At 45.2% G+C, this 16,286-nt stretch overlaps 1 protein-coding gene across 1 annotated transcript; it reads left to right on the top strand.

The window, feature by feature from the left end:
• The first annotated feature begins 3,929 nt into the window (after window positions 1-3,929).
• Window positions 3,930-9,475, top strand: LOC123056382 (SNF2 domain-containing protein ENL1). The gene is made up of 8 exons (XM_044479913.1): window positions 3,930-4,145; window positions 4,271-4,767; window positions 6,296-6,532; window positions 6,633-6,688; window positions 6,788-6,878; window positions 7,318-7,455; window positions 7,540-7,617; window positions 7,983-9,475. Exons 2-8 carry the CDS (start codon window positions 4,600-4,602, stop codon window positions 8,223-8,225), a joined length of 1,011 nt encoding a protein of 336 aa, XP_044335848.1. The 5' UTR covers window positions 3,930-4,145; window positions 4,271-4,599; the 3' UTR covers window positions 8,226-9,475.
• Window positions 9,476-16,286: the final 6,811 nt, after the last annotated feature.

The raw sequence follows: 16,286 nt of genomic DNA, 5'->3' as shown, positions 1-16,286 counted from the left end.
TATCTATCAGATCTCACTCTCGTAAGTGACCGTGAAGGGATCGACAACCCCTTATCGCGTTGGTTGCGAGGAGTTATTTGTTTTGTGCAGGTACTAGGGACACGCGCGCAACCTCCTACTAGATTGATACCTTGGTTCTCGAAAACTGAGGAAATACTTATGCTACTTTGCTGCATCATCATTTTCTCTTCATGGAAATCCAACGGAGTGCTCAAGAGGTAGCACATAACATGGGCCCAAGAAAAATCGGGTGTATTCAGTGTGAGAAGTGCGTACCGTTTGGCTTCGGATGATCTTCATAATGGGCCCGTGACCTCCTCAAGCCACCACCCGGACGACCGACGTGACGGTTGGAAGGCCCTATGGTCTTGCAGTGCACCGCCAAAGGTATTGAGCTTCGGTTGGCGCCTAGCAAATAATTCCCTTGCTACGTGGTGCAACAAAAACAAACGGAAGTTTTAACCCAGTGCCTTATGTCCTATATGCAGCGCATGTGAGGAAGACTCCTTCCATACATTCTGTAGTTGTATAAATGCAAGAACACTATGGCGGGCAATGGCTTCAGAATGGACTTTACCTGATGTTGTATCGATCAAGCCCACTGGTCCAGATTGGTTTATTCAGCTGCTTTGTGAGTTAGATGAATCAACAAGGGTTCGACTTCTTATGCTCTTCTGGAGAATCTGGTATGTTCGAAATGAGATAGTGCACTCAAAGTCCGCCCCCTGTGGATGTCTCTGTCAGGTTTCTATCCAGCTATCTATCCTCCTTACAGTCTGTTGCAACATGCCCAAATGATGATCATATTAAGGGAAAATCCCCAGTTCAATTCTGCTACCCACTGGTAATACGCACATCCGATAATACTACTACCCCTGTCCCTTGGTCACCTCCTGTTGCTGGACGTGTTAAACTAAATACAGATGGCTCCATATTGGATGGGTTTGGTGGTACAGGTATGATACTTCATGACCACTCCGGTGGTATTATTTTCAGCTCCTGTAGGCACCTTTTTTCATGTAATGATGTGTTGGAGGCTGAGATTTTAGCTATCCGGGAGGGACTCATGCTAGCCCTATAGTGGAGCAATCTACCAATTGACATTGAAAGTGACAATTTGGAGGCTGTTAATATGTTGAAGATGGAGACACAAATAGATCAAGATACACATTTCTTGTTAGAGAGATAAAAGAAAACATGTCTGAATCGTAGTTCTTGTATTACTCACATCCGTCGTGGTTGTAATTCCTCTAGTCATGTTTTGGCAAACTTTAGGAGGACTCAAGGCCGAACTGCTGTATGGCTTGGGTCGGGACCAGAGGTCATTTTAGACGCTGTTAAGCGTGATTGTACTTTGATTAAGTAATACAAGAATTATTTCCGCAAAAAAGTGCAAATATGTTTTTGAACACTAGAAGGGCCTTCAAGGAACCAACACTATTATATTAAAATAGAGAGCAGTTATATTTTCCAGCAGAAACATAAAATTACCCTAGCCCCTGACTTTTGCATGACGGACCTGTTGGGGAAGGTAGTAATTTCAAAAAAAAATCCTACGCACATGCAAGATCATGGTGATGCATAGCAATGAGAGGGAAGAGTATCGTCCACGTACCCTCGTAGACCGTAAGCGGAAGCGTTATGAGAATGCGGTTGCTGTATTCGAACGTCTTCACGACCCGACCGATCCAAGTACCGAACGCACGACACCTCCGAGTTCAGCACACGTTCAGCTCGATAACGTCCCACGAACTCCGATCCAGCAGAGCTTCACGGGAGAGTTCCGTCAGCATGACGGCGTGATGACGGTGATGATGTTGCTACCGACGCAGGGCTTCACCTAAGCACTGCTACGATATGATCGAGGTGGATTCTTGTGGAGGGGGACACCGTACACGGCTAAGGGATCAATGATCAACTTGTGTGTCCTAGCGTGCCCTCCTGCCCCCGTATATAAAGGAGCAAGGGGGAGGCCGGCCGACCCCTGTAGGGCGCGCCAGGAGGAGTCCTCCTCCTAGTAGGAGTAGGACTCCCCTTTCCTACTCCTACTAGGAGGAGGAAAGGAAGGGGGAAGGGGTGAAGGAAGGAGAGGGAGGAAAGGAGGAAAGGGGGCCAACCCCCTAGTCCAATTCGGTTTGGGCTAGGGGGGCCGCGCGCCCTGCCTCCTCTCTTCCACCACTTGGCCCATGAGGCCCAATACTTCTTCCCCGTATTCCCGTAACTCCTCGGTACTCCGAAAAATACTTGAATCATTCGGAACCTTTCCGATGTCCGAATATAGTCGTCCAATATATCGATCTTTACGTCCCGACCATTTCGAGACTCCTCGTCATGTCCCCGATCTCATCCGGGACTCCTAACTATCTTCGGTACATCAAATCACATAAACTCATAATACCGATCGTCACTGAACGTCAAGTGTGCGGACCCTACGGGTTCGAGAACTATGTAGACATGACCGAGACACGTCTCCAGTCAATAACCAATAGCGGAACCTGGATGTTCATATTGGCTCCTACATATTCTATGAAGATCTTTATCGGTCAAACCGCATAACAACATACGTTGTTCCCTTTGTCATCGGTATGTTACTTGCCCGAGATTCGATCGTGGTATCTCAATACCTAGTTCAATCTTGTTACCGGCAAGTCTCTTGCTTGTTCCGTAATGCACTATCCCGCAACTAACTCATTAGTTGCGTTACTTGCAAGGCTTATAGTGATGTGCATTACCGAGAGGGCCCAGAGATACCTCTCCGACAATCGGAGTGACAAATCCTAATCTCGATCTATGCCAACTCAACAAGTACCATCGGAGACACCTGTAGAGCACATTTATAATCACCTAGTTACGTTGTGATGTTTGGTAGCACACAAAGTGTTCCTCCGGTAATCGGGAGTTGCATAATCTCATAGTCATAGGAACATGTATAAGTCATGAAGAAAGCAATAGCAGTAAACTAAAATGATCAAGTGCTAAGCTAACGGAATGGGTCAAGTCAATCACATCATTCTCCTAATGATGTGATCCCGTTTATCAAATGACAACTCATGTCCATGGTTAGAAAACATAACCATCTTTGATCAACGAGCTAGTCAAGTAGAGGAAAATATTTTGTTTGTCTATGTATTCACACATGTATTATGTTTCCGGTTAATACAATTCTAGCATGAATAATAAACATTTATTCAAAAGAAAAGGAACCCTGATAGTGTACATATAGCACATGATTTGGGCCGCCCTCCTGCTCATCATCGTCCACTGAAGATAGGGAGGGGAGGGAGGGTGGATTAGCCGAAGCGTGAGAAGAAGGGCTCGGTCAAGGGGGAAGAACGACACCGAGGCGAGTTGCCACAAGGGGCGGGTCTTCACTCTTGGACATGTATAATCACACCTATAATACCTACAGGTTTGTTGAAACTCATAATGTTTGACCACGTTTCTACAAATTTGAATTTGCCTTTTGGACCCCTTCTGTTTGCAGTTTTCGTACATCACGCGGATCCCGAAATTACTTTTTGAAACCCTTTGAGGTGATAAATAGCATCTAGGTCTGCATGCATGATATCTTTGCTGACTTTTTGTACACTTTCCAATCTAAAAAAATATTTTCCTCTCAAAAATAAAAATCTAAAAAATATTTTCCTTTTGCGCAGCAGGAGTAGTTACTGCACAAGACTACTCCTTCTAGTAGCTAGCTAGTCAAACAAATCCGTTGAAGCCACTCCTGACGGGACAGGACGTAACGGGAGGAGAGGCATCGTCGTTCGTTCCCAAGGCTGGCAGTCTGGCACACTGGCATTGCCACGGCCGCAGCTTGGCTTGCGTGAGAAGGAGAGGAGAGGAGGGAATTTTGAAATTCAAGATTCGAACTTCCGTCTTCCTTCCGTTAACTTCCTCCCGTCCCCAGCGCTCCTCTTCCTCTCCTCCCCTCTCCTCTTCATATTGGCTCGGCAGGCCTCACGCCGTCTCACGAAACTCACTCCTCGCACCGCCTTCCCCCCTCCCCCTTCCTCAACGCCTCCAGCGCAGCGCGGAAAGGAGAGACGCAACGTAACCGACCCCATCAACACCGCCCATGGCGCCGGCGCCGCCCTCGCCGTGCTCGGACCATCCTTTGGACGACGACCTCCACGACCCAGCAGGTACCGTACGTCGCCGTCGAACTACTACCTGTCAATCGATCGTTGCGCGGCCCGCCGGGTCGATCGTTTCATCCATTCATCCATCCATCGGTGCCTGATAACTCGGCCGCCTTCCGTGCACGCAGGCCCTGAGCAGATGGGCACGAGGAAGGTGAGGCTGCCGGGCCGCTGGTGCCTGTGCAAGCTCGGCGACATCTCCGGGGACGACGACGACCAGCCCGACGCTGCCAGCTGGGAGACGGAGGAGCCCAGCGGGGTATTTCTGGACTGCGGAGACGACAAGGACGCAACGGACCAGGAGGAGGAAGACCACCGCGGCACCGACACGGAGGAGTGGGAGGAGGCGGAGGAGGAGGAAGACCACCACGACACTGACATGGAGGAGTGGGAGGAGGAGGAGGAGGAAGACCAGCACGACACTGACATAGAGGAGTAGGAGGAGGATGACTTCCAGATGGAGGCCCCCGCCGGGAGCGGCAAGCCGCCGTACAGGCTCCCTGCAAGGGTGTTCAAGATGTTGTACGCCGACCAGCGTGAGGGGCTCAGCTGGCTCTGGTCTCTGCATTGCAGGGAAACCGGTGGAATCCTGGGGGACGACATGGGACTTGGCAAGACGATGCAGGTCCCTCCCTCTAACCCTTTGACATTGATACATTTTCCTCCTTGAAGCAATTATCAGTTAATTAGTCGATTATAACTTGTATCAATCTCACCATCATTGGCTCTGTTTCACCCTTAATTGTACTCCTGCTTAGTGTTAGGAAGGATCAGGGGAGCCTTTGCCCTACTTGTTTCAATCGCTTATGGCTCTCTTACTATTAGATTAGAAGATTCTTGTGGATATTTGCTGCTGCTAGTTAGACTGCAGAAATTACTCTGAAAAGAGCTGCATCTTTAGTTTCTGCATTTAAGGGACTGAAACCAATTAGTATATGTCATCTGACACAAGGATATATTTTAACTTGGAATGGTACTGTAATGCTCCACAGCTTCCTATGTTCTCATCTAGATTGCCTAACTTTTAAGCATATATAGAAAGATTGGAGAGAATGGATGTTCAGCACCTGGGTGCCCCGGTACCCTGCTATCGCGACCATCATGCAAAGCCCAGCTCGTTGAGATCTGCACCATTGCATGTACCACAGTTTGATTAGCGGGCCTAGAAAATCGTTAAGCGGGGAGCCTGGAATTATTGATTGCAGGCAGATTCCATCGGCTAGAGATGGGACTCCTAGCTAGGGCACTGTTGTTTATAGGCAGATTCCACCAGCCACCAGGACCTGTCACTTCCTGGCCATAGCCCGTGATTCAAATAAGCGAAAGGACCTCACAGGTCAGAGTCTCTCATGATCATGAAGCTCGAAGCGGTCCTCTCCGTTTGGGATCAGTCTGAATTTGATGGATTCATTTTTCTGGATCACCTATCCCACACGTCCAATCAATTCTCTTTTCTTTTACGAGGGATAAATTGGTCTTGTTCTCTAACTGTAAATTCTAAGCCGGTGTGACTTTTCTCAAATCTTACAGAACCAGGCGTACAGGATAAGCCTCATCTGAACGAGCTGTCATTCGAAATAGACTCGTCACCTCTTTCTCTCATTAGAAAATAGGCTGGTCAGAAGTAGGTACCTGGGCCTGTATCCCTAGAAAAAGCTAGCTAGTACCTGTACCTACAGCTCCCTGTATCCTAGCAGGCTAGCACGCACCCGCACCGCTGCTAAATGAGTCTGCTGCCACAGCTTGCTTATTCTGCAAATCGTCTGCTGATGGTCAGACTGAAGCACGAATCTCAACAGAACTCGACGGGCCTGATAAGAGGGTGTCGGGAGTCCCGGGAGCTATCACATATTTCCCAAAGATTGGACAGTATATTATTAGTTCCTTCTTCTTTTTTTACAGCTACTCTGATTCCAACCTAGATGCCCGTGACTTTGAGCTTGAACATGCCTTCAAGGTTTGGTTTGATTTAGTTTTCCAGCATAATTGTCCCCTGCTGGTCAATCATATGGTCGCCTTATTATCCGAACCGTCAATTTCAAACAGAGAAACATTTTCGCATAAAAAGCTTCATTTAAAGGAATACATAGCTAATAGCTTGTTCTTTCAAGATATTTTATGAGTTACATCAGCTATTTACTGTCTTCTTACAGGAAGGGGGTATCCTGTTGACAACGTATGATATTGCCCGGATCAACTATAGGCTGATAATAGGAGACTTCTATAATGATGCTGATGACGAGGAAGAGGGGAAGATTTGGAATTATGTTGTTCTTGACGAGGCACATTTTATCAAGAACCCCAAGACACAAAGAGCCCAAAGCCTATTTGAAATACCTTGTGTCCATCGGATTGCCATCAGTGGAACGCCTATACAAAATAACTTGAAGGTACCACCTAGCTGAAATTCCTAAAGAACTTGTACTTTACATGCTCCTATATATGTTGTCCTCCTATTACCAATGCAAATAAGCATGCGTACTCTTGCAGGAAATGTGGGCTCTGTTCTCTTTTTGTTGCCCGGAAGTCTTGGGTGATAAGCAAGAGTAATTTGCCCACTCTCCTATTTTCCTGCATTAGTGATACTGCCTTGCTTTGCACCATCTGGTGTTATTTAACTTATTTATCTGTCTACATTTTGGCAGGTTCAGAACATTGTATGAATTGCCTATCAATCGAGGAAATGACAAGACTGCTAGCAACCGAGCCAAGCATGTAGGCTCAAATGTAGCAAAGGTACCTTTCTTTTTTCTGCGTTTGTGTCCAAGAGATATGTAATATCCAACCTATTTGTTGTTGTTATTGTGGTGAGCAAGTTAGTGTCTCTGTGCTGTAAACAGTCATCATGTTTGATATATTGCAATATGTGCAATGGCATTACTTCTTGTCATTATGATTCTGTTGAGAAATTACATTTTCATCCATACATTAGCTAAGTAGTAATTTCACCTGATTTGACATGTGAAAGCAGTTGCATAACTGAACTGCATTCAAATTTCATATAAGCGCATGTCCACTTCTAGTTGACCCATGAGAGGGCAAGCAAGATAGATTAAGCCGTCTAAATTTGTCGCATTACATTGTGGAAATGTTTACTCATCCTTTCGGATGAAAACTTGGAGCCAAATGAACTAAACAAATTATATTGTTTGTTCATACTTGACTTTGTTCACAGGAATTAAGGGAACGTATAAAGCCATATTTCTTGCGACGTATGAAAAATGAAGTGTCTCTTGAGACTGGTTTGACAGATGATAAACAGCTTCCGAAGAAGAATGAGCTAATTATCTGGCTGAAATTAACAGATTGCCAGGTATAATTTTTTATGTCATTGACGCAAAACTGGTCGAGTAATTGGCAAATGATGATTTTGCAATTTGTCTGTCTTTTGGCGCAGAGGCAACTATATAAAGCATTTCTGAACTCTGAGCTAGTTCATTTAGCATCTCAAGGAAATCCCTTGGCTGCTCTCATGGTAAGCATAAGCTTCAAAGCCTTTTCTGTACACCTTTTTTTCTACCTTTTGTTATCTTGTTGTTCACATGTAGCCCTTTAGTTCTCGTCAGGTGTGCTCGTCGTATACTCTCTTCATCATTTATTATTAAACTTGCATACTGACTAACTATTCTTTGTTATTCCCAAGACAATAGTTTTCTCTTAGTATTAATCATTTTCATTGGCTCCGAACTAAACAAAAATACACCATATAAAATGAAATGGAGGGATTATATTTTGTATGGGAGGCAGCAATTGTAATTTTATCGCCTTAATTTATCTTCTTTTTGTGCACGTTCTTTGGTGCATTTATGCTTGTTTCATGTTTTTCCTTCTCTTAAACAGGTATTGAAGAAAATATGTAATCACCCACTCATATTGACCAAGAGAGCTGCTGAGGACATCCTGGAAGGCATGGACGGAATGTCAAATAATCAGGATATGTTGATGGCTGAAAATATGGTCATGAACCTTGCAGATATGGCTCATGCTGATGATGCACTGCAAGCAGATCAAGAAGTCTCATGCAAGTTATCTTTTATGTCCTTGTTGGTAAGCATTCCAAAATATATGTCAAGTTATCTCTGATGTATATTACTCCCTTCGTCCAAAAATAACTGTCTAAACTTTAGTACAACTTAGTACTCCCTCCATTCCACAATGTAGTGCTTCCTCTATCCTCGTGCTTCAACTTTGACCATAAGTTTAACTACCAAGACCGATTGCGCCGGGAGCAAAAATTATATCAGTGAATTCGTATTCGAAAGAAGTTTTCAATTATATAATTTTTTCTCCAGCCGTAGTTGGTCTCGTTGGTTAAATTTATGGTCAAAGTTGGACCTCGGGAAGCGCGGGCTAAGAGACACTTGTGTGATGAAATGAGAGAGAGAGAGAGAGAGAGAGAGAGAGAGAGAGAAGTGTGAGCTCTGAAGAAGAGCTGCAGAGTAGACAGACCATCAACGAGAGTCAATGGGCACTTGTGTGAGCACATGCTACCCCTGCTCGTCCTCCCCACCCACCGCCGGCGACGACCACCCATTGTCCTCGTCCGGCGGCTCTCCGACTCCGGGCGCCACCACCGTGCATCCGCTCCCGCTCGCTTCCGGTTCTCCCGCGCCCGCCGCTTCCTCCACATCAACCTCCTCCTCCTCCTTCTCCTCGATGTCGGCCGCAAGCTCATCCATCTCCATGGCCAACACCACCACCACCACCTCCTCCTCCTCGGCTACCACTAGTTATTCCTCGCCGTCGTTGTCGTCGGAGCCCCGCTTCTCGGCCGAGTTCCTCAAGGCGCGCGCTTGCAAGGACACAGACGTGGAGATGGAGGTCGTGGTGCTCGACCCCAACATCAGCAGCAATGGAAAGAAGAGGAAGAAGCTCTCCCCTGCCTCCGCCGCTCCGCGTCCGTCCTCGCCAAGAACGCCTCCAGCTCTGTCCGTGGGCAAGTCACCAAGGAAGAACAAGCCTGGCATTGGCAACATCAACGGCCGCCGCGCAAGCAACATGATTTGGATGATGAAAAGCTGACGGTGATCGTCGAGTCGTCGTCCACGGAAGCGACATGCTGAATTATTGCTCATTTTGGCTATGTGCATCCTAGTATGCAAAGGCCGGGATGAACTCTTGGCGGCCGCTAGCTCATGACCAGCCAAAATAGCTAATATATTTGTTGAATTTGATTGCGATTTTTTTTTTCTGTCGAACTCTATTGCGGCAGTAAGTGGCTGCATCCAACGTCTGTTGGTTAGGCTTCTATTTTCTGTTATGGATGAATGTATGGAACACTATGGATGCTGGTTGAATGTTGTTTCCAACAAAATTATCGAAGTGATCGAAGATGACCATTGTGGTTCTAGCATCATTTTTGCTAATCTTGTGTTGTTGTCATCGGTTTATGACATCCTTTTTCATACAAGTCCATGAATTTGAACTGGAGTCATTTGCTTTCATTGTTTCTCCAAAATTGATGTGAGTAAGAGATGACAGTACATTTGATTTCATTGTTTGTCCAAATAATCAGTTTGTTTTTTTAGTTCTATCTGGCATCAAGTTGTCATGTGCTATGCTTTTTGTTTCTCTGCATAAAGAAAATCTCTCAGGTGTTAGTTGCCTGCTTGTTCTACAATAGCCAGCTCGATTTTTGGGTTCTTTTTCTGCATCAAATCAAATAATCTAGATGGACTATGAGCAACTACTAGTAAAGTCTGGCTTGAAGAGAACATTTCCCGACAGGGAGAGCAGAATGGAACTGGAAAAAAGACGAGGAGACAACATTATCAATCAATCAATCATGTTTAGAGATATAGGAAGAACAATTCTACTAATTAATTACACACATATACTCTAGGTGACAGCAAACCACAATAAGACATGTTACTACTAATGTACATGTAAAAAGCACACCAAAGGAAAGGAAAACAAAATGAATGGACACACATTTAGCACAATCATAGTAGATGCATGGTGCGAGATGAGATGGGATCAGAGGAAGATGAAGCAATCCATGGATATGACGGGGGTGTTGAGGTCATCTACCAATTCTCCGCCACCGCCGCCGCCGGCCGCCGTTGGCCTGGCGCACTTCCTCCTCCCAGCTGAATCCGCCGATCGGCACGAAGGCGAAGAAGGCCTCTTCCTCCCGCAGGACGCCGACGCCGAGCCTCCTGCCCCCGCAGGCGGCACCCGAGGGGGAAGCGGCCGCACGCGCCTCGCTGCCGTCGTCGGAGTTGTGCTTGCGCGGCGGCCGTTGATGTTGCCAATGACAGGCTTGTTCTTCCTTGGTGACTTGACCACGGACAGAGCTGGAGGCGTTCTTGGCGAGGACGGACGCGGAGCGGCGGAGGCAGGGGAGAGCTTCTTCCTCTTCTTTACGTTGCTGTTGATGTTGGGGTCGAGCACCACGACCTCCATCTCCACGTCCGTGTCCCTGCAAGCAAGCGCCTTGAGGAACTCGGCCGAGAAGCGGGGCTCCGACGACAACGACGGCGAGGAATAACTAGTGGTAGCCGAGGAGGAGGAGGAGGTGGTGGTGGTGGTGTTGTCCATGGAGATGGATGAGCTTGCGGCCGATATCGAGGAGAAGGAGGAGGAGGTTGATGTGGAGGAAGCGGCGGGCGCGGGAGAACCGGAAGCGAGCGGGAGCGGGTGCACAGTGGTGGCGCCCAGAGTCGGAGAGCCGCCGGACGTGGACAATGGGTGGTCGTCACCGGCGGTGGGAGGGGAGGACGAGGGGTAGCATGTGCTCACACAAGTGCCCATTGACTCTCGCTGATGGTCTGTCTGCTCTGCAGCTCTTCTTCAGAGCTCACACTTCTCTCTCTCTCTATCTATCTCAAGTTACGAAACTGCCCCTCAATTGAGAGCCACAAGTTGGCGAGGCTAAGAGAATATTGCCACACTTTTTGAGTGTATGTAATGTGGGACCCTAATGTGGTTTGACTAAGATATGGCTTGAACCAAACACACACCTTGATTAAACTTGTCTAACCTTAGACGTGGCAACCTTATGCAAATTTAGTCTCAAACCGAACAGCCCCATATACTAATCTTGGTCATCAATGCATGGTAAACATTTTCCAGACTTAATTTAGGCAAGATTAGTATAAGATTTGTCCTTAGGTGAGATCAATCTTTTAAAGATACAGAACATGTTAAAAATTATTAAAAAAATAAGAGACACCCATCCATCTTTGATGTACAAGCTCAAAAGGTTTCAGCTCCTAATTCAAACTACATTTAAAGGATCAAAAAAGAAAAAAAGTCAGACGTGAATAATGTCAAAAGCTATTAACTCAAAGCTGACACTATTCATAGTTGAATTTGTCTTTTTCGAATCTCTAATTGTAATCGAGTTTTAAGCTGATTTTTTTTGGAATTATAGCCATAACCCGCAGGTATGTTGTAAATTATTTTCAGGATTTTTTGGATTGTTTAAATTTGAAATTTTTGGGTTGATCCTATGATCTCGCCTAGAGGGATGATTCTATACTAGTCTCCTCCACTTGAGGCGAAATTAGATGCACGCAAGTAAGGACTTCATGTTGCACTTCATTTGATCGAGCTTCCCGTTGCCCTCGAGTGTGACTGGGGAAAGTTATATTTCACTGGTTAAAGTCGCCGCGCTCAAAATAAAACTAGCCATGGCCTTGATCTTGGGGTCGATCTCAACAAAGCACGAGGATCTAGCTCGTGAGATTAGTTAAAGTCGTAGCAATAAAAATAATATACCATGGTTTCGATCTTGTGGGTTAATCTCAACAATGCATTCGTTGTTTTTTTAAAAGAGGAATATATTAATATCAAATAGATATCAATTACACCCAGTCTCTGCACCAACATCCAGAATGCACACAGCCAGAAAAATAAATAAATAAAAAATAAAAAAAGACCCTGCCCCGGTGATCAATCACCCGCGGTAGCAGCACTCTAACCACCACCAAAGACAACACCCGGACTATAAAGAAGGTTCTCCAAAAGCAACGCCTACAGGAAGGAAACAATGCACAAGCGTGGTCATTGCCCGATCAAAGATACAGCCAGAAAATAAAATAAAAAGAAAAATAAAGAAAAGAAAAAAGACCCTGCCCCAGTGATCAATCACCCGCAGTAGCAGCACTCTAACCGCCACCAAAGATAACACCCGGACTACAAAGAAGGTTCTCCAAAAGCAATGCCTACAGAAAGGAAACAATGCACAAGCGTTGCCGTTGCCCCCCGATCAAAGATCATAGGTTTTCACCCTGGAGATGTTAGTCGAGAAATTTGCCGCCAAGAACTAGCTCATGTGATTGATGATGACTCTAATCCCTAGGCCTGGGGGTCGATCTCAACAAAGCACGAGGAACTAGCTCGTTCAATTAGTTTAAAGTTGTCGCAATCAAAATAATCTACCATGGCTTCGATCTTGTGGGTTAATCTCAACAACACGATTCGATGTTAGCCGAGAAATTTGCCGCGAGACGCGAGAGAACTAGCTCATGTGATTGGTGATGATTCTAATCCCCAGATAGCATTTCTCACAAAAAAGAAGAGTGTGAAAGTACACACGATGAAAAGTACTGTAGGTGTTGATATATACAAAAGGAGGCATGTGGAAGTTTATGTAAGTGGTGAAAAGTGCAGCCAAAAATGCACAAGCGTTGCCGTTGCCCCCCGATCAAAGATCATAGGTTTTCACCCTGGAGATGTTAGTCGAGAAATTTGCCGCCAAGAACTAGCTCATGTGATTGATGATGACTCTAATCCCTAGGCCTGGGGGGTCGATCTCAACAAAGCACGAGGAACTAGCTCGTTCAATTAGTTTAAAGTTGTCGCAATCAAAATAATCTACCATGGCTTCGATCTTGTGGGTTAATCTCAACAACACGATTCGATGTTAGCCGAGAAATTTGCCGCGAGACGCGAGAGAACTAGCTCATGTGATTGGTGATGATTCTAATCCCCAGATAGCATTTCTCACAAAAAAGAAGAGTGTGAAAGTACACACGATGAAAAGTACTGTAGGTGTTGATATATACAAAAGGAGGCATGTGGAAGTTTTATGTAAGTGGTGAAAAGTGCAGCCAAAAATGCACAAGCGTTGCCGTTGCCCCCCGATCAAAGATCATAGGTTTTCACCCTGGAGATGTTAGTCGAGAAATTTGCCGCCAAGAACTAGCTCATGTGATTGATGATGACTCTAATCCCTAGGCCTGGGGGTCGATCTCAACAAAGCACGAGGAACTAGCTCGTTCAATTAGTTTAAAGTTGTCGCAATCAAAATAATCTACCATGGCTTCGATCTTGTGGGTTAATCTCAACAACACGATTCGATGTTAGCCGAGAAATTTGCCGCGAGACGCGAGAGAACTAGCTCATGTGATTGGTGATGATTCTAATCCCCAGATAGCATTTCTCACAAAAAAGAAGAGTGTGAAAGTACACACGATGAAAAGTACTGTAGGTGTTGATATATACAAAAGGAGGCATGTGGAAGTTTTATGTAAGTGGTGAAAAGTGCAGCCAAAAATGCACAAGCGTTGCCGTTGCCCCCCGATCAAAGATCATAGGTTTTCACCCTGGAGATGTTAGTCGAGAAATTTGCCGCCAAGAACTAGCTCATGTGATTGATGATGACTCTAATCCCTAGGCCTGGGGGTCGATCTCAACAAAGCACGAGGAACTAGCTCGTTCAATTAGTTTAAAGTTGTCGCAATCAAAATAATCTACCATGGCTTCGATCTTGTGGGTTAATCTCAATAACACGATTCGATGTTAGCCGAGAAATTTGCCGCGAGACGCGAGAGAACTAGCTCATGTGATTGGTGATGATTCTAATCCCCAGATAGCATTTCTCACAAAAAAGAAGAGTGTGAAAGTACACACGATGAAAAGTACTGTAGGTGTTGATATATACAAAAGGAGGCATGTGGAAGTTTTATGTAAGTGGTGAAAAGTGCAGCCAAAAATGCACAAGCGTTGCCGTTGCCCCCCGATCAAAGATCATAGGTTTTCACCCTGGAGATGTTAGTCGAGAAATTTGCCGCCAAGAACTAGCTCATGTGATTGATGATGACTCTAATCCCTAGGCCTGGGGGTCGATCTCAACAAAGCACGAGGAACTAGCTCGTTCAATTAGTTTAAAGTTGTCGCAATCAAAATAATCTACCATGGCTTCGATCTTGTGGGTTAATCTCAACAACACGATTCGATGTTAGCCGAGAAATTTGCCGCGAGACGCGAGAGAACTAGCTCATGTGATTGGTGATGATTCTAATCCCCAGATAGCATTTCTCACAAAAAAGAAGAGTGTGAAAGTACACACGATGAAAAGTACTGTAGGTGTTGATATATACAAAAGGAGGCATGTGGAAGTTTTATGTAAGTGGTGAAAAAGTGCAGCCAAAAATGCACAAGCGTTGCCGTTGCCCCCCGATCAAAGATCATAGGTTTTCACCCTGGAGATGTTAGTCGAGAAATTTGCCGCCAAGAACTAGCTCATGTGATTGATGATGACTCTAATCCCTAGGCCTGGGGGTCGATCTCAACAAAGCACGAGGAACTAGCTCGTTCAATTAGTTTAAAGTTGTCGCAATCAAAATAATCTACCATGGCTTCGATCTTGTGGGTTAATCTCAACAACACGATTCGATGTTAGCCGAGAAATTTGCCGCGAGACGCGAGAGAACTAGCTCATGTGATTGGTGATGATTCTAATCCCCAGATAGCATTTCTCACAAAAAAGAAGAGTGTGAAAGTACACACGATGAAAAGTACTGTAGGTGTTGATATATACAAAAGGAGGCATGTGGAAGTTTATGTAAGTGGTGAAAAGTGCAGCCAAAAATGCACAAGCGTTGCCGTTGCCCCCCGATCAAAGATCATAGGTTTTCACCCTGGAGATGTTAGTCGAGAAATTTGCCGCCAAGAACTAGCTCATGTGATTGATGATGACTCTAATCCCTAGGCCTGGGGGTCGATCTCAACAAAGCACGAGGAACTAGCTCGTTCAATTAGTTTAAAGTTGTCGCAATCAAAATAATCTACCATGGCTTCGATCTTGTGGGTTAATCTCAATAACACGATTCAATGTTAGCCGAGAAATTTGCCGCGAGACGCGAGAGAACTAGCTCATGTGATTGGTGATGATTCTAATCCCCAGATAGCATTTCTCACAAAAAGAAGAGTGTGAAAGTACACACGATGAAAAGTACTGTAGGTGTTGATATATACAAAAGGAGGCATGTGGAAGTTTTATGTAAGTGGTGAAAAGTGCAGCCAAAAATGCACAAGCGTTGCCGTTGCCCCCCGATCAAAGATCATAGGTTTTCACCCTGGAGATGTTAGTCGAGAAATTTGCCGCCAAGAACTAGCTCATGTGATTGATGATGACTCTAATCCCTAGGCCTGGGGGTCGATCTCAACAAAGCACGAGGAACTAGCTCGTTCAATTAGTTTAAAGTTGTCGCAATCAAAATAATCTACCATGGCTTCGATCTTGTGGGTTAATCTCAACAACACGATTCGATGTTAGCCGAGAAATTTGCCGCGAGACGCGAGAGAACTAGCTCATGTGATTGGTGATGATTCTAATCCCCAGATAGCATTTCTCACAAAAAAGAAGAGTGTGAAAGTACACACGATGAAAAGTACTGTAGGTGTTGATATATACAAAAGGAGGCATGTGGAAGTTTTATGTAAGTGGTGAAAAGTGCAGCCAAAAATGCACAAGCGTTGCCGTTGCCCCCCGATCAAAGATCATAGGTTTTCACCCTGGAGATGTTAGTCGAGAAATTTGCCGCCAAGAACTAGCTCATGTGATTGATGATGACTCTAATCCCTAGGCCTGGGGGTCGATCTCAACAAAGCACGAGGAACTAGCTCGTTCAATTAGTTTAAAGTTGTCGCAATCAAAATAATCTACCATGGCTTCGATCTTGTGGGTTAATCTCAACAACACGATTCGATGTTAGCCGAGAAATTTGCCGCGAGACGCGAGAGAACTAGCTCATGTGATTGGTGATGATTCTAATCCCCAGATAGCATTTCTCACAAAAAAGAAGAGTGTGAAAGTACACACGATGAAAAGTACTGTAGGTGTTGATATATACAAAAGGAGGCATGTGGAAGTTTTATGTAAGTGGTGAAAAGTGCAGCCAAAAATATAAAAGG

The sequence above is a fragment of the Triticum aestivum genome, chromosome 1A, assembly GCF_018294505.1.
Source record: "Triticum aestivum cultivar Chinese Spring chromosome 1A, IWGSC CS RefSeq v2.1, whole genome shotgun sequence".
Classification (NCBI taxonomy): domain Eukaryota; kingdom Viridiplantae; phylum Streptophyta; class Magnoliopsida; order Poales; family Poaceae; genus Triticum; species Triticum aestivum.
The sequence above is the reverse complement of the archived record's forward strand: the minus strand, read 5'-3'. Positions and strand labels throughout refer to the sequence as shown.

Excerpts from the sequence above, each read along its gene's own strand:
- LOC123056382 (XM_044479913.1), top strand. The coding sequence starts at position 4,600 with ATGGAGGCCCCCGCCGGGAGCGGCAAGCCGCCGTACAGGCTCCCTGCA. Across the intron at positions 6,689-6,787 it reads GTCTTGGGTGATAAGCAAGA|GTTCAGAACATTGTATGAAT; the intron begins GTAATTTGCCCA and ends ACATTTTGGCAG. Across the intron at positions 7,618-7,982 it reads ATCCCTTGGCTGCTCTCATG|GTATTGAAGAAAATATGTAA; the intron begins GTAAGCATAAGC and ends TCTCTTAAACAG.